General features: G+C 39.8%; 1 protein-coding gene across 3 annotated transcripts in view; it reads left to right on the forward strand.

Moving 5' to 3' along the window:
* The window catches only part of UBA5 (ubiquitin like modifier activating enzyme 5), a 74,517-nt gene that overhangs the window by 10,516 nt on the left and 45,222 nt on the right, over nucleotides 1–18,779 (forward strand). Inside the window, exons 2-3 of one of the 3 annotated variants that reach the window (XM_033929977.1) lie at nucleotides 18,556–18,601; nucleotides 18,688–18,777. In XM_033929977.1, the coding sequence (XP_033785868.1) occupies nucleotides 18,556–18,601; nucleotides 18,688–18,777 (136 nt within the window). Of the gene's footprint in view, nucleotides 1–18,549; nucleotides 18,602–18,687; nucleotides 18,778–18,779 lie in introns of those variants that run through there. The other 2 variants (XM_033929979.1, XM_033929978.1) reach the window with 2 other exon arrangements.

Genomic DNA, 18,779 nt, shown 5'->3' on the forward strand with positions numbered 1-18,779 from the left:
TGTACTATTGAAGGGCTTATTTCCAGTCCAAGGACTGGAATGCAAGTAATATGGACTTACTGGTAGTGGGTTTTGAAAATAAGCTCTTATCTGAATTTTATTATAGAAGCTAAGAGATATGTTTACATTTTTCAGAATTTTTTGTTTCACATAATTGAGACATGCAGAATAATACAGGGTGGGCCATGGAAAAGTAGCCCGCCTCTAATACTGGTGCCATAAAGATGGCGTTCTCCCTGGAACAGCAAATCGTGATTGTGGAAGGCTATGTGCAAAGGTGCATAGACGTGAACGGGAACCACTTTCATCATCTGTTGTAACTTGTGGGTAAATTAATAAAAACAATCCACTTGTTCGCTCATCTTGTCATTCTATCTCCAGAGATGGGCTACTTTTCCGTGGCACACCCTGTACTATAACTGGTATGTTGTTTCTGTATGTAACTTGAACGTGGGCTATTAAGAAAACACATTTTATAGCTAGAAAAGAAAATGTACAGCTACTCAGGCTTTATGCCAAGGTGCAAATTCTGGATTTGTGCCATCAGTTGAGGCTAGTTCCGTCTTAGTATTCGGCTCAGATTCATAACCTTCACCTATATTTTTAACAGTTGAAAAGATTGTTGCCAAATATGAGAGTTAATTTCCTTATGAAATCACTGGGGTAACACTAGTTTAGAGCTAGAGGAAGTCAGAAAATACTAGAATCCAAACAAAACAAACTGACCTCACATTTAAATAAGTGATCCGACCATAGAAGTTTAACCGACAAATTCAGAGTCACTCAGAGATATGAAACTCTTCAAGGGGGGGACCGCACCCCCCTAGTGGTGAACCAGAGTTTACTTTCCAGTCATTGCAACTGTTTCAATGCTGGTTATGCTCCAAGGTTGGTTACACTAAATAAATAAATAAATAAAGCTTGTTATAATTTTGCAAACATTTGTGTGGAGTTTCTTCTTTCTTTTTAAATTTTTCAAGCAAACATCGCTCTAAAATGAGCAAACTGTAGCACAGTAACTGAACTTTATGACAAGTTGGGGGTCTCTACGTGGCCCCGTTTCGGTTTCTTCTTCAGGAGACCCTATCATAAGCATTATAAAAGTCCTTTTAAATGTTGGTAAGATACTTTAAATTCGCGATGCAGCAACATCTGAAAAACAAAATGTGTACAAAAGCCGAGTTTGTAAGGAAAGATTTCACTGTCCTCACTACGGCAACTTTCTAAGTAAGTTTAAAAGCTATAACATGGGGAGAAGCACTGCAAAGTACATACCGTCAAAGAACACTGTCGATTCAGAGAAGTTTTCAACTGCCAAAGGAACCATGACGGCAGCTCTCCAGTTTAAATATACAGAGCAGGGGAGGAGCTACCTACACGTTAGAAATATACCTGACGTCATTTTTATGTATATATACGTGACATGATGTGTATCATCAAAATCTGATGCTGGAAAAGACAATGCCATACAAAAGAGTATACACGGGGTAGCAAGATCACAAAAAAGCTGAAAACCTTTCAAATACAACAAAGTATAAATCGGGGTGTCACCAACAGTCTTTTCACAAAAAGGCAATCCATTCCATTTCACTGTTGAGGCCATTGGGGTGCAACTTATTCAAAGTAAAAATCCACTTCTGTTCTTGTCTCCAAAGGACATGGGCCACATCTCCTCCTCTGATTAACTTGATAGTATTTAGTACTGAGAATTTAAGATCAGTAATCGCGTGCTGATGTTGCAGCCAATGTTGAACCAGAGGGGCTTCTTTCACTTCAGAACGGATCCTACTGATATGTTTTCCAATCCGGATTTTTATGCTACTTATGGTACAACACACATACAATAAGTGGCACGGGCATTGAATCACATACACCACTTGTCTAGACTCACAATCTGTGGCTGGGGATTGGATTTTATTTAGACAACTATTGTACGTGGACATGTGCTGTAAGGTAACACTATGTTTGCACATTTTACAATGTCCACATGGAACATGTTGCCCAACTGTTTTTTCTGAAGGATGTTTTATAAACTGTGACTGTACCAACTGTTGTCTCAAATTACGTGGTTTGGAGAATGCAAAACGAGGTATTTGTTGAAATGTCTTATGATATTGCATGACTCCCCAATGCTTCTTGATGATCCTTTTGATGTCAAAAGCTCGTACTGAATATGGGAGGACACATACTATAGTGTCTTCCTCTTCTTTTGGAATGGGATTCAATAATAGTGATCTGTTGGCATACAGCCCCCTCTTGTATGCTTTTTTGATAACTGATATTGGATACCCCCTTTGTGTGAATCGTGTTTTCATGTCATTGACCTTCTGGACATACTCTTGAATTGTAGTGCAAAGTCTCCTAAGATGTAGGAACTGCCCTGCAGGGATGTTATTTCTCAAGTGTCTAGGGTGAAAGCTACTATATTCCAATAAATTATTTCTATCCGTAGATTTCCGGAAGATGGTAGTAAAAAAACTACCTTAATGCAAACAAATCTGTATATCTAAAAATGGAAGCTGTTTTTCATCAGTACTCATGGTAAATTGTAAATTATTGTCACAAGAGTTTAACCACTCCAAAAATGTTTGAAACACTACAGGAGATCCTATCCATACCGCAAAAATATCATCGATGTACCATTTCCAAAGTAAGAAATCTTTCCAATATGTGGATGTATATAGAAAAGTCTTCTCAAATTTGGATACGTACAGACATGCCACAGATGGGGCCATTTTTGCCCCCATAGCTGTACCCTTAATTTGTTTATAATACAGTGTGTCAAACTGAAAATAATTCATACTTAAAGCAATGTGTGCTAGTTGAGTCACAAATCAACTCTATGATGGGGCAAATCTAGTGCCAATAGTTCTTCTTTAATAATTTCTATTGCATCCTTCTGTGGAACATTGGTGTACAAGGCTGATATATCTAAAGTAATGAGTGTGGCATGAGCTGGTACATTGTGATATTGGTCTAGAATGTTAATCATATTGGCAGAGTCGAGTACATAGGATGGAGCTAAAGGAACTCTATCCCTTAAATACATGTCAAGTATAGTGGATAGGGGTTCTAAAATGGAACCTATTCCAGAAACAATAGGTCTACCTGGAGGGTTGTGGAGTGATTTGTGGATTTTTGGAACAAAATAAATCACAGGGATCCGAGGATGTTTGCATAAAAGGAAATTGAATTCTTTATCTGTTATGATCCCTGCTTCAACAGCTTGTACTAAAAGTGTGGAAATAGCATCCTGTATGTGAGGAGTAGGATCTTCTTGCAAACGGATATAATAATTTTGATCTGATAATTGGCGTTCAGCTTCTGCCACATATTGATCAGAATCCAAAAGTACTATTCCCCCCCCTTTCTTTGACGGTATGTACTTTTCAGTGCTTCTCCCCATGTTATAGCTTTTAAACTTACTTAGAAAGTTGCCGTAGTGAGGACAGTGAAATCTTTCCTTACAAACTCGGCTTTTGTACACATTTTGTTTTTCAGATGTTGCTGCATCGCGAATTTAAAGTATCTTACCAACATTTAAAAGGACTTTTATAATGCTTATGATAGGGTCTCCTGAAGAAGAAACCGAAACGGGGCCACGTAGAGACCCCCAACTTGTCATAAAGTTCAGTTACTGTGCTACAGTTTGCTCATTTTAGAGCGATGTTTGCTTGAAAAATTTAAAAAGAAAGAAGAAACTCCACACAAATGTTTGCAAAATTATAACAAGCTTTATTTATTTATTTATTTAGTGTAACCAACCTTGGAGCATAACCAGCATTGAAACAGTTGCAATGACTGGAAAGTAAACTCTGGTTCACCACTAGGGGGGTGCGGTCCCCCCCTTGAAGAGTTTCATATCTCTGAGTGACTCTGAATTTGTCGGTTAAACTCCTATGGTCGGGTCACTTATTTAAATGTGAGGTCAGTTTGTTTTGTTTGAAATATGAGAGTTAAACAACAAAAAATTGACTGGCATGTGATATTTCCAGATATTTTACTTTCTTGCATTCCCTATTACGGGGCTTCCCAACCTGTGACCCCCACAGTCAGTTGGGTTTTCAGGCTATCCACCAGGAATCTGCAGGAGAGAAATGTACAAGTCATTTATACATACTGAGTCTCTGGTATATCATTCTCCTGCAGATTCCAAGTCCCCTGAAAACCTGACTGTTTGTGGGGTCACAAGAACCAGTACATGGGGCCTGTTAAGAATCTGCATCTGTTTCATACAAAATGGGAATGTCAAAATTTCTCATGCCATTATTTCATTTCATGTTTAATTTGAGACAACAGGGAAAACTGCAAATTTTTCTGTGTTGTCCATAGTGTGCACTGTTCTTATGCAATCCCACTTTATTCCTGGACCAGTGGGTTATTTCTCTCCTCCCTCCAGGAATCTATAGGAAGCCTCAAAACATCAGAGGCTTTTACCCCCCTCCCTCTGAACATGCTCATGTCCACTGCAGTCTTCTTTCCTACAAGCCAGGCTGTAGGATCTTGTCTTTTCTGCTCATGTTTATTTTTGTGATTTTTCAGTAATTTTCATCCTTTCTGGCGTTTTCATCCGTACTCGGGTTTTCCACAGGTCAACAGTCCTCTTCGTCCACCAGACCACACTTCAGCGGGCCCTGCCTTCAGTCTGCGGCAAATCGGTTGGCGGGTTCTGCTTAGAAACAGTTCTGACGCCAGGCCGCTGTCTCCTCTTCCGCACATCGGGGGGCAGTTGTCAGCCTTTCTGGCAGAATGGGAGGCCATCTCCTCTTGACTGCTGGGCTCTAGAGGGTCTCATAGATGACAGCAAATTGGAGTTTCTCTGTCCTCTGACCGAGTATGTTCTGGATTCCCCTGCAGGCCGCCCTGAGAATGTGGTTCGGGTGCAGGCCACAGTCGGCAGATTTTTGGATATTGCGGCTTTTGCCACATGCCAGAACGAGACTTCGGCTCTGGGAGATACTTGATATACTTCATCATTCCAAAGAAAGGATCTGACAGTTGGAGACCAAATCTGGACCTCAAGGTGGTCAATGCAGCCCTGAAGGTCCTCGATTCTGCATGGAGACGGTACGCTCAGTGATAGCATTGGTGGCGCCGGGGGAGTTTCTAGCCTCATTGAATCTGATGGAGGCATATTTCCTCATTCCCATTTTCCCGGACCAACGGAAGAGTCTGTGGTTCCATGTTCTTGGGCAACATTTCAATTTGCAGCACCCCAGTCCTTCACGAAAGTGGTGGTGGTGGCGGCCCATCTTCACACCCTGGGTGTCCTGGTTCGCCAGTCCTTGGCGAGTGGCTGTTCAGAGCTCCCTTGCTGTTCGAGGGGTGTCTGGCTGGTAGTGCAATTGTTACAACGTCTGGACTGGGTGATCAATTTCAGGAAGAGTCACTTCAAGCCTGCCTAGGACTTGGAGTACCTGGGAGTTTGATTTTTGCAAGGGTTAGAATGCAGTGTTTCTACCCATGCCCCATCAGGAGAAGCTACAACAGGTTGTCAGAGGCCTTCTGGCCACTCTGTTCCTGATGGCATTTCCTGGTTCTGGGGACCATGATAATAATGATCAATGTGGTCCTGTGGGTCAGATCCTTTCTGCGTCCGCTGCAGGAGGCTCTGATTTTGCTCTGGAATCCACAGTGAGATTCGTTACATACACTCCTGCCCTGGTTGGCGGTGACGTGTAAAGGTCTAGCGTGGTAGTTGTGTCCAGGGGCCTTCTGCTCTGGATCTCAGATTGGGTGATCTTGTCTTCGGATGTGAATCTAAAAGGCTGGGGAGCAGTGTATATGACTGTCCCAGTTCAGGGCTGGTGGGTGCCAACAGAGCACAAGTGGTCGATCATTCACCTGGAGCTGCGGACGATTCGGCTGGCCCTTCTCCACTTCGAAGGTCGTCTCCATCATTGAGCCGTCAGTGTGTTCTTGGACAATGCCACGGCAGTGGCTTATGTCAATTGTCAGGGAGGCTCGAAGAGTCCCTCTCTAAGCAGGGAGGCTCAGTTGCTCTTTTGGGGGGTGGAGAGACGTCTTATGGCTCTGTCTGCTGCACACGTGGCAGGAATGAACAACGTTCAAGCAGCTTTCTCTGTCGTGAGACTCTCGACTCCGGAGAGTGATCAATCTCTCAAAGAGCACTTGATGGCATAACAGATCAGTGGGGGTTTCCCATGTTCGATCTCTTAGTGACTGCGGCCAACGAAAAAGGTTGATCGGTTCTTCAGTAGCTGTCGAGAGGCAGGCAACGAAGGCCTGGATGCTCTGGTTCAGCCCTGGTGCCGGGAGGGTCTTCTTTATGTCTTCCCTCCCTCTATGGTTCATGATAGGGCGTCTTTTGAGGTGAATAATGGAACATGAGGATTAGGTGAATCTGATGGCACCCAATTGGCAGAGGCGGCTGTGGTATGCTGCCTTGGTTCGGCTCCAGCAGGATCGGGAGCTCCGGTTGCCTTGTCATTCTTGCCTCCTCACACAGGGTCCAATTGTGACACAGGATCCGGACCGCTTCAGTCTTATGGCAGGGTCTTGAGCGCACGGGTCTTGGCTGGCTGGGGCTATTCTTCAGTTATGCTTGCCAAGTTGCTTCACTGCAAATGGAAGCCCATAGTAGCGGACTATGCGAAGGCTTGGAGGTGGACCCTCCTCTTCCAGTGATTCCTCGGGTCCTGGAGTTTCTGTAGGATGTCCTGCAGAAGGGTCTAGCAGTAGCTTTGTTCCAAATTCAGCTTGCTGGGCTTTTGTGTGTGGGCTTTCCTTCCCTAAGGGGCTTCTCGGCAGTTCATCCGAATGTGGTTCGCCTTCCCTGTCCGACCTGGAACCTTGATGTGGTTCTTTGCTCTCTGGCTCATTCCCCCGTATGAGCTTCTGTTGCAGGCATCTCTGATGGACTTCACAATCAAGGCAGGTCTTCCTTGTAGCTATTACTTCAGCCCGGAGAGTCTCAGAGCTTCAGGCTCTTTCCTGCAGGGATCCCTTTTTGTGTTTCTCGAATTCCGCAGTGATGCTGCATACTGTTCTTATTTTCTTCCAAACGTGGTTTCCGCTTTCCATGTGAATCAAGAAGTCTGGCTTCCTGCTTTTGGCTTCCTCTGGTTTGAGGGAGTAGGACCAGGTGTTTGAGGTCCTTAGCCATGCACAATCTTCTGTTGTGGTATCTGGACGCTACCAACAAGTTTGGCCTCTCTGACCACCTCTTTGATCTGCCGTGTTCTGCCCGCACAGGTAGGCCAGCCTCTAAGGCTACCATTTCCAGGTGGCTTCACATGGCCATTTCTGAGATTTACGTAACAGCCGGGAAGAAGCTTTCCCCCTTCCCCCCCTCCCCCGGGTATGGGCTCATTCGACCAGAGGAGTTTCTCCTCTTGGGCAGAGTCATATGCTGTGTCTCTGGATGAGATTTGCATACTTTCACCAAGTTTTGCAGGATCGATGTGGCGGCCAAGCAGGATACTACTGTTGGTTCCTCTGGGTTGGCAGCAGGCTCAACAGCCCTACCCTGACTTTTCGGGACTGCTCTGTTATGTCTCACTGGTCCTGGAATAAAGTGGGATTATACAAGAACGAAAGATTAGGTTCTTACCTTTGCTAATCTTCTTTCTTGTAAATCCTCACTTTATTCTGGGTACCCGCCCTATGCTCGCTGATTCGCTGATTGTCTGCTTTACAAGTACAAGGTCTGCCCAGCCTTTCTAAGAGTGCCATCAGATTGGATTTAGCACTCCATCTGGGGAGGGGTTCCCTAGTTCAGGTGTCCCCCTCTGTCAATGCAGGATGTGTTTCCCTTTAGCATGGTTTTGACGTTCAGGTTTTTAATGTTTTATAATCTATTATTTCATTTTGCATTATTGTTGCATTTGTTTATATGAACAGAATTAGAGAATGACATGGGGAAAAAATCTGTCCCCGTCACTGCACCGTCCCCGGCCCACCATCCTCTGCACCGCCCCGTCACCGCCGTTCCCTTCACCGCCCCGTCACTGTCACCGCCATCCCTTTCACCGCCCTGTCACCACCACTGCCATCCCATTCACCGCCCCGTCACCGTCCCCGTTTAGCACCCATCTTCTTCCCTCTGCTCCCCCATAGTCTGGCATCTGTCTTCTTCCCTTCCAGCGTCTTCTCCCCACTCTGCCTTCCACATTTCCTTTCAGGGTCTGTTCCTCTCTACCCTCTTTCAATGTCTGTTCTATTCCTTTCCACCACCACCCTTCCCTCCCTCCTTTACCATCTGTTCCTTTCTACCACCCTTCTTTCATATCTGTCTATCAGTCCCCCCCACCATCACTAGCAGTCTCTCTTCTCCCTTACCATGAGCAAATAGAACTTCTGAAAATTGTATTGCTGAGGCATTATTTCTAGTATGCCTTTTTTTCCAGATGGATAATGACATCAATTTTATAATTCTTACTGTCTGCTCTGATTTCATTCACAATTTGGTTTGTGTTTTGTACCTGAGGATTCCATGAGGCATTTAACCTTTTCCTGTCTCTTCTGTGATTTCAAGTTGATTCCTTCAATAATGGAGTCTCAAGGCAGTAGCAGTTTTCTATTTTGGGCTCTTTTAACATTGTTTAAGGGATTTCTTGTACATTTGGTGCTGGTCTTCTTTGATGAGGTCACTTCAGAATCTATTTCCAAGGAAGAGAAACTTTTTCCCTTTCACCCCCTCCTTCCTTGTGTGAGCCGGAACACGCGGTCCCCGCAAGCAAGTAATTTTATATCATTTTCATTCTATTCATTCATAGAAATTAAAGTCTAGATCAGTGTTCTTCAACCTTTTTACACCCGTGGACTGGCAGAAAAAAAAGAATTATTTTGTGGACCGGCAAACTACTAGGACTAAAATTAAAAAACCCCATTTCCACCCCATCTCCGCGAGCTCGGTCCCCACAAATCATCTGATCCCATCCACACAAGCCTCAGTTATGATTTTATATTGAATGTATTTTATTAAAGTATAAAAAGAAACAATATTCTGTACAATTGTCATTTTATAAATACAAATAATTCAGAGCAGGATCAACAAAACCCCTGTCTCTCCTCCTCTTCACATATATCCCCTCTACTATCAAGAAAACTGAACAAGCCAAATTATTACAGAATGCTACACAGAAATATCATGCTAACAGAATACTGCAGTCACACATCACAGGAATAGTTTTAGGGGAGTGCAACTAGGGCAACTGCCCCCTGGTCAGAGAGCGCCCTAAGCCAGCTGGAAGCTAAAGAAGCACTGCCTGGGTTTTGCAGTCCCCAGTTATGTCTAACACCAGCTCTAGCAGGATATATATTTCAAATCTGATATATTCTAATCACAAAATAGAAATAAAATTATTTTTTTCTACCTTTTGTCGTCTCTGGTTTCTGCTTTCAATCTTCTTTTCACTCTCTTCCTTCCAGCGTCTGCCCTCTCTGTCTCTTCAATCCAGCATCTGCCCCTTCCATCCACTGTCTGTCCTCTCCCCCTTCCATATGGTATCTGACTTCTTTCTATGCCCCTCTCCCCTTTCCATCCAGCTTGTGCCCCCTCTCTCCTTTTTACATGATTCATTCCAGCTTCACTGCTCTTCATTTTTATCTCTCCTACACCAGATCTATCATCGTTGTCCCTCTCTGCTTATTTTTCTGCTGACCCCTTCCTATCATCAATCTCTCTACTTTCTCATGCCTGTGTCTCCCCTTCCCCTCCTCTAATCTCTCTGCCAGCTGTTTCCTTCCTTTTTTCATTCTCCCTTCCCTCCTCCTCCTGTCCAGCAGTAACTCTCTTCCCTTCCTCCCCTCCCAGCAGCATCTCTCCTTCTCCCTCTCCAGTAGCAGCTGTCCATTTTTTTCCCTTGCTCAGGAGCTTCCCAGATTCCTTTCCCTCCTCCCCTCCCAGAAGCATCTCTCCTTCTCCTTCTCCCTCTCCAGTAGCAGCTGTCCCTTTTTTTCCTTGCCCAGCAGCTTCCCAGATTCCTTTCCCTCCTCCCCTCCCAGAAGCATCTCTCCTTCTCCTTCTCCCTCTGCAGTAGCAGCTGTCCCTTTTTTTCCCTTGCCCAGCAGCTTCCCAGATCTCTTTCCCTCCTCCCTTCCCAGAAGCATCTCTCCTTCTCCCTCTCCAGTAGCAGCTGTCCCTTTTTTTCCTTGCCCAGCAGCTTCCTAGATTCCTTTCCCTCCTCCCCCCCAGAAGCATTTCTCCTTCTCCCTCTCCAGTAGCAGCTGTCCCTTTTTTTTCCCTGCCCAGCAGCTTCCCAGATTCCTTTCCCTCCTCCCCTCCCAGAAGCATCTCTCCTTCTCCCTCTCCAGTAGCAGCTGTCCCTTTTTTCCCCCCTGCCCAGCAGCTTCCCAGACTCTGATAGTGGTTTTCTCCCCTCCCAGCAGCTCTTCTTACTTCCCAGCGCAGCGATTCACGAAGGCAGCCTCGGGTCCTTTGTTGGGTCGCGCCGCCTCTGAGGAAAGAGGAAGTTGCATCATCAGAGGCAGCCGCGACTCAGCAAAAGCCCCGAGGCTGCCTTCGTGAATCGCTGCGCTGGGAAGTAAAGGAGAGCTGCAGAGAGGGGAGAAAGCCACTCTCGGAGGCTCCCCAAGATCTCTCCGTCTCAGCGCAGACTTCAAATGTTGATCTTGCCGGCCCTGCGCGGACCGGCAGGAAGTTGAAGTCAGTCAGTCTTGTCGGCCCTGTGCGGACCGGCAAAAATTTCCTGCGGACCGACACCAGTCCGCGGACCAGCAGTTGAAGAACTGTGGTCTAGATAATGCCAGTCACATAACAAAACATGATTTTACAAAAATAATTCACTGCACAGTCAAGCCTGCAAGGATTACTAGATGTCTTTCAGCAGCTCCCCTCCCTCCCTCCCCCTTACCTTTGTGGCCAAGTCAAAATGATCTACCAACAATAAAATTTTAAAAACACAAAGCACGCTGTACGCAGAGAAAATGTTAATTATCATTTATATTCCGCGGGTTTTCAAAGAGGTCAAGGCAGATGACTTTATGCAATGTCACCTCAGTAACAACTATACAAAAATAGACAAATATTCCCCCTCCCTTTTTTCATTTGAATTTTTTTATTCATTTTCTTATGTTACAACAAGTGAATTACATATTCTTTATATAAACTTATATATACACACTTGATAAGCTTACATATTGATAAATTGATAAAACTTTTTTTTTTTTTTTTTAAATAGATGCAATTAATATATCAGAATTTTAAAGTTATATATTTCTTATTAATTATAATAATAATATCCCATCCCTCCCCCTCCCTTTCAATCAAAATTCCATTAGTTTTTTTTTATATATTTAGATTTTTATTTATTTTATATTATTCAAAAACATGTTTCCCCCTTTCCCTTCTAATCAAATTCTATACCTGGGAAAATTATTGTTCTTTACAAAATTCTGTTAATGGTCTCCATATTTTTTGAAATTTATTAATATATCCTTTTTGTGTTGCTATGGTGAGTTCCATTTTGTATATATGGCAAACAGAATTCCACCAGAAAGTGTAATTTAATCTGTCATGCCTTTTCCAATTAAATGTGATTTGTTGTATTGCTATTCCAGTTAAAATAAATAGAAGTTTGTTATTACTTGATGAAATTTGACTTCTTGCTCTCATTGTTGTTCCAAATAATATAGTATCATATGTCAAGGCTACTGGATTTTCTAACATCCTATTAATTTGGGGCCAGATTGATTTCCAGAATGTTAAGATAAATGGACAAAAGAATAAAAGATGGTCTAATGTCCCAATTTCAACATGACAGTGCCAGCATCTATTAGATTTAGAGCTATCAATTCTATGCAAACGTGTAGGGGTCCATAAAGCTCTATGCAAAAGAAAAAACCAAGTTTGTCTCATAGATGCTGACACAGTACATTTTAACCTCCAAGACCAAAATCGTGGCCATTGAGATGCATTAATATGATGTTTTATCTCAATGCTCCAAATGTCTCTAAGTCCATTTTTTGGTTTTTTATTTATATATCCAGATATTAATTTATACCACTGTGCGGCTTCATGTCCTATTGAATTTATCTGGAAACACAAGAATTCCAAACTGTGATAATTAGTAAGATTTTTCCATTCAGGGAACCCTACCTGAACGGATTGCTTCAATTGCAACCATTTAAAATATTGTGTTTTATTAAGATCAAATTTATGTTGCAATTGTGAAAACTCCAGCATTTTACCATTTTTTATTATATCATCTAAAGTACGAATACCTGCTGTCATCCAGTCTTTCCAGATTATTTTGAAACCACCTATTTTGATCTTGGGGTTTAACCAAATCGTTTGAGTTGTTGATTTACTAATTGGAATAGGAGTTAGATTACTTATATATCTTAAAGTTTTCCATGTATCCATGAATATTTTATGTTCTTTGTATAGCCTTGGCATTTTGATACTAACTACCTGACTGAGACGTAAAGGAAACATGAGTCTCCATTCAAGCCAGAACCAATCTGGAATATTATCAGTGGGCTCTGGGAGGATCCAATACATACCTTGACGTAAAATATAGGCTTGATGATACCTATAGAAGTTGGGAAAATTTACCCCTCCCTCCGCAATTGGTCTTTGTAATGTCACTAAAGCAATTCTGGGATTTTTCCCAAGCCAAATAAATTTTGTCAATACCTTATTTAACTTTGTATAAAAAGAATCTTGAAAGAAAACTGGTATCATTCCCATTTGGTAACAGACTATAGGTAATATCATCATTTTAACAGTTTGTACTCTTCCCCACCAAGATAAGTGTAGAGGGTTCCATTGCTCACACATCTCTGTCACTTTTTGTAATAAACTTTTTTCATTAATTTTCATTGTATCTTCCAAATTTTTTGTAATCCAAATTCCAAGATATTTAATAGCATCTTCCTTCCAAACAAAAGAGAATGAATCAAATAAACCTTTTGTACAATGTATATTTAATGGAAGTATTTCTGATTTGTTCCAGTTTATTTTATATCCTGAAAATTTTCCGAATTTTTCAATCAGTTCAAGTAAATGTGGAATGGTAGATTCTGGATTCCTCAAATATAATAATAAATCATCAGCGTAAGCTGATATTTTGTATTCTTTATCTGAATGAGGTATACCTTGTATCTCCTTTATTTGTTGGATTGCTAATATTAAGGGTTCTAAAACTATATCAAACAGTAAAGGAGACAAAGGACAACCTTGTCTGACTCCTCTTTGTAGATTAAATTTTTCTGAAAACGTATTATTAATGTATAATCTAGCAGAAGGGGAACTATATAATGTTTGTATCATTTGTGTGAATCCAGGACCTATACCAAACCATTCCATTGTCTGATACATAAATGTCCATTCTATTCTATCAAAAGCCTTTTCTGCATCTAAAGAAACAGCAAAAGTAGGCTCATTCATTTTCTTTGTTAAGTATAACATATGGAATGCTAATCTAGTGTTATGAGATGAATGTCTTTGAGCAACAAATCCTGTTTGAGACATACTTATAATATGGGGAAGAGCTTTAGCCAATCTTAACGCAAGTATTTTTGCTAATAATTTTCCATCTACATTTATTAGAGAAATTGGTCTATAGTTCGATACCAAAGTGGGATCTTTATTTGGCTTTGGTAAAACTATTGTTAATGATTCTGCCATAGTGCCATTTGTACAACCTTTATCAAGTTGATATTGAAAAAGATTTAACAAATAGGGTAATAAAAAGTTTTGAAATGTTTTATAAAATTCCACTGTATAACCATCACCACCTGGAGCGGATCCAACTCTAAGGGATTTCAAAGCTGTTTCTAATTCTTTTAGTGATATTGGCTCTTCCATATTTCGTTTTATATGTTCAGGAATTTTTGGACCCTCTAATAGTTTCAAGAATTCTAAACCTTCCTTTTCTTTATTTAAATAAGTCTCGGAAGAATAAAGAGATTTATAGAATTTTAGGAATTGTTTTAAGATTGGTTCAATTTGTGTTAGTGATTCACCATTTTCATCTTTTATAACAATTATTTTTGTTTTCTTTTTTTTCACTTTTAGATAATTTGCCAGTATTCTTCCCGACTTATTTGAGTTTCCATAATACAACGCTTGCTGAGAAAATAAATCTTTCCTTATCATTTTTGATGATATTTCATTGTATTTACCTTTGAGTTTTAACAGTTCTTGTTGTATAGAATATTCCCATTTTCCTATTAGTTTTAATTCTAAATTTTTTATTTCTTTTTCTAAGTTAGAATATTGTTTTCTATTTTGTTTGTTAAGATAAGCCGAATAAGAAATAATTTGTCCTCTTATTGATGCTTTAAATGCATCCCATAATATTTCTCTAGAGATCTCATCTTTATCATTCATTTGAAAAAAATCTTTCATTTTTATTTGAAAATTTTCACAAAATATTGGATCAGCAAGCAATGCATTATCAAACTTCCATATTGGTCTATTTGTATTTTGATCTGTGATCTTAATTTCAATCCATACCCCACCATGATCAGATAAAATAATTGGATCAATGGCAGCTTTTGTTACTTGATGTGCTAGGTGTTTTGATATAAAAATATAATCTATTCTTGAAAAGGAATTGTGAACATGAGAACAGAATGAAAATTCCCGTCCATTAAAATGAAGTATTCGCCAAATATCTATTAAATCACAAGTTTGTATTAAATTATCTAATCCCATTGATTTCATATATCTACTTGGGTTTTTGTCCAATAGAGGATCCATAACAGCATTAAAATCCCCAGCTACTATTAGATTTGAAGTAGCCAATGGTAATATCAATTGTTGAAGAGTTTTAAAAAATTCATTTTGGTTCGAATTAGGGGTGTATATATTAAACAACGTCATGGTAGTATTTCCCATTTTCATTTCCACAATTATCCATCTTCCATTAATATCTGTTGCCTTTAATTTGAATGTAGCAGTACATTTTTTATTTACCAGAATAGCAACACCTGCTTTTTTCCTTGTAGCTGGTGAGAAAAAACAATGTTTGACCCAACCTCCTTGTAGTTTACTAGATTCAATATTTGAGAGGTGGGTCTCTTGTATAAAGCATAAATCCGCATTTTGCCTTTTTAAAAATAATAGTGCTTTTTTCCTTTTTATCATATGATTTAGACCATTAACGTTTAAGGATATTATTTTAAGATTCATTTATACATTTATAATATATTTTCCTTAAAATTATATAATGAATTGTTTTTCTTAATTGTTTTCCCCAGTATTTAAAATATTTTAAGATATCCCCATTTTCTTCTTTACCCCACCCTCCATTATATTTCCCCCTTCCCTTCCCTCCCTTCCCTCCCCATTTTAATATGAACACTTGGATACGCATATTGAGGTTAGGTGTACATAACTCCCACAAGCTGTTACAATATATAACTATATTTACTACCATTAATATTTATCTTTTAAACTATATTTCCCCCTTTAGAGATATTTTAATTTATTTTATTCGGTTATAAATTTCCAATGTATATCTTTATGAGTCTATTTTTATATTTTGGTTTGTATTGTATAATAAAGTAAATGCTTTCTAATAGTAAAATCTAAGTGATGTCAAGAAATGTTTAAAGATTATGAATGAATTACATTTTTCCCCTTGGTCTTTAAGGAAAATATCATATATGACAACAATGTAAACCACAAGTTCAATTAGATATAGAATAATTCAAAAAAATGAATAATTGTATTTAAAATCTTATAATTCAAATTTTTAAGGCTTAGGTATATGTCTGAAGGTATTCAAAGAGGATGAGCAGATATCTCCCCAGTCCAACCTTCAGGAGATTATCTTCAATCTTTTCCTTTCAAAATAGTTATTAGTTGCACTTTTAGAATATCAAATCAACAGAACAGTAAATTATCACATCCAGAAGAGCAACCCTCTCTCTATAAAACCGTAGCGTGGCTTCCAGCGCCAGACGCGGCAATAATATCTTTGATGTTCATGAGCGTCTGCCATTGTCACGGCCGGCGCCAAAAACCGCACCCCGGCCCTGCAAAAAGGGTTAATAAACAAACAACATTCCGGAGGTATCAGACAAGATAAACTTTTGCCATACTAAAAGGAAGGTGCAGGTAGAATTTTTTGTGAATTTAATAACAGTATTTAATTGAAATTCTATGTTTTTTTTTTTTTTTTTTTTTTTTTACTGACATAAGATGTGGAGGGGCCCAATCAAAAGAAACGCAGCAAAGCATTTCTCAGTTTTCACAAACCTCCTTGCCCATCTCGTGTCTCAAGCTGTTCATGTCTATTGCTACCTCAGACAGCATTCAACCTGCAGCCATCTCCTTCCTCTGTCATTGCCACAATCTTCCGCCTGTCCCAAGCTCGCTTAAATCTCGTCTCCTGGCAGTATGACTGGACAGCATGTTGTAATCTTCTGATATGGACTCTTGTCATGTGCGCTTTGAAACGCAAAGTAACCGGAAGTATATTCAATAAAAGGAAATCTCCCTTTTTATCCAATCTAGATTTGTTTTACTCTAGATCTTACATTTGTCAAAGCGATTGGTGTTTTTTTTTTTTAAATTTGACGCCCCTAGCTTTTCTTATTCAATCAGCAGCTCTCTTAATGTAAGGTCATGAGTAAATAAAAGCCCAATACTGCGCAATCTTACAGTCTTATTTTCGGAACTTTTCTTGGCTCAGAGTCTTACATGTAAGTTTTTTTATATATCTTTATATATGTGCTGAAGATTTTTGTTATTCTCTAGTCTCGCTGTTTAGAATGTTCTTGTAGTTCAAATCATAATTCCATGTTCTTCCAATTCTTTTCCGTTGGAGTTGAAAGTTCTATTTCTGTGTCGAAACTCTATATTTGTATTTTATATTCAATCTTTATGTTTTATTAAATTAAATATAAATATAAATATAAACACAAATATAATATTCGATAATAAGTTCTTGTTTAAGAGGTCATTGGTTGTTCATATTGGTCGAGGAAATCTTGAAGTTTTGTAGGATCTGAAAAGTTTTGAGTTTTGTTAGCAATAGTAATTTTCATTACTGCTGGATAAAGAAGGCCATATCTTGCCCCTAGAGCTCGTAGTTGGGGTCTCATGTCCAGGAATTGTTTTCTTCGTGATGCAGTTTCTTTTGCAAAGTCAGGGACAATATGGATTTTTGCATCCTGACATTTGAGGTTTTTGTTTTCTTTTGCAAGTTGGCAGATTTCTACTGCTTGTTGGTGTCTCAGAAGTTTAAATATTAAAGTTCTTGGTCTTGATTGAAGGTTTTTATTTTGTGTTGGTATTCTGTGTGCTCTTTCTATCTCTAATGCAGCTTTGAATTTTAAAGGTAATATTTTAGGTAGAAATTGTTCCAGGAATGTTATCGGGTCATTTTTTTCTACCCCTTCCGGGATCCCGATTATCCTTAAATTATTTCTTCTTTCTCGATTTCGGCTGTCTTCCAGGTCTCGTTTAATTTCTTCAACTTCTTTCCATATTTTTTTAGATTGTCTCATGTCCATGTTCAGTTGCTCTGTATTGTCTTCCAGATCATTTATTCTGTTTTCAACTACATCCACTCTTTTGGTAAGAAGTGCAGCATCTTCAATTGTTTTTTGTAGTTTCTTGTTGCTGTCTAATACTATTTCTTTAATTTGTCTCAATTCTTCCATGACATCGGGGCTTTCATCCGATGGCAACGGAACTTTTGAAGGTGTAGTATTTGGCTCTGGTTTCGATCTTTTATTGCTGCTGCCGATACCGGATCCACTAGCACCTGAATCGCATTTGTTTTGTTTATTAGATGTCATCTTCTGTTATTGTTTTGCTGATTTCTATTTTTTAAAAATTAATATTTTGTAGTAATTTCTGTAAAATAAGCTTGTTTGTACGGAGCTTCTCCTTCACCCAACCGTCAGCATTCGCGTCCAAGCCACGCCCCTTCCCCCTCCCTTTTTACTAAACTGCGATAGCGGTTTTTAGCGCAGGGAGCTGCGCTGAATGCCCCACGCTGCTCATAGGCTCCCTGCGCTAAAAACCGCTATTGCGTTTTAGTAAAAGGGGGCCATAGTGCAAAATATAGACAGCAGATATAAATTCTCAAAACGGACACATTTTGATCACTATTACAGAATCAATTTACTTGTTGGGGAATTCCCTGTTCCTCTCTCTCTCTCTCTCTCTTGTTCTTGTTTTCTACAGGTGTTCCTTGCTGCTTTAAGATTCACTTCAGTGGACAGGAGCATGATTAGTGATGAGGTATGAGAGGGAGGGGGTAAAACCCTCTGAAGCTTTGAGGCTTCTTACAGATCCCTGGTGGGAGGAGGGAAATAACCCACTGGTCCCAGAATAAAGTGAGGATTTACAAGAAAGAAGATTAGCAAAAGGTAAGAACCTAATCTTTCGTTGCTGAAAGAGTGTTTCCTATTTGAGTAGTAAGGTGCACTATTAGCACTATACACCAAAATTTTATTTGGGGGGGAAAGACAAAATTAAAAAGAAAACCTTACAAACAATGTAGGAAACTAAACAAAAATTAACATCTTTGGCTTGTAGACCATTTTAACCTGTTATTGATATCCATTTTAACGTCTTTGAACATATTTGTATATCATTTTTTTCAGCCGCCTGATGGCATTAAAACGAATGGGAATAGTAAAAGACTATGAGGTAAGTATTTTAAGGAGAACAGTTGTACTTGACACTGTAGGAGTGATTCCTAGCTGTAAAATCTGTATTGTGTTTGACCTTTGCAGCAAATCCGCACATTTACCGTTGCTGTTGTAGGTGTTGGTGGCGTTGGTAGTGTAACTGCTGAGATGTTGACAAGATGTGGCATTGGTAAGGT

The sequence above is a fragment of the Geotrypetes seraphini genome, chromosome 2 (genome assembly GCF_902459505.1).
Source record: "Geotrypetes seraphini chromosome 2, aGeoSer1.1, whole genome shotgun sequence".
NCBI classification, from domain to species: Eukaryota; Metazoa; Chordata; class Amphibia; order Gymnophiona; family Dermophiidae; genus Geotrypetes; species Geotrypetes seraphini.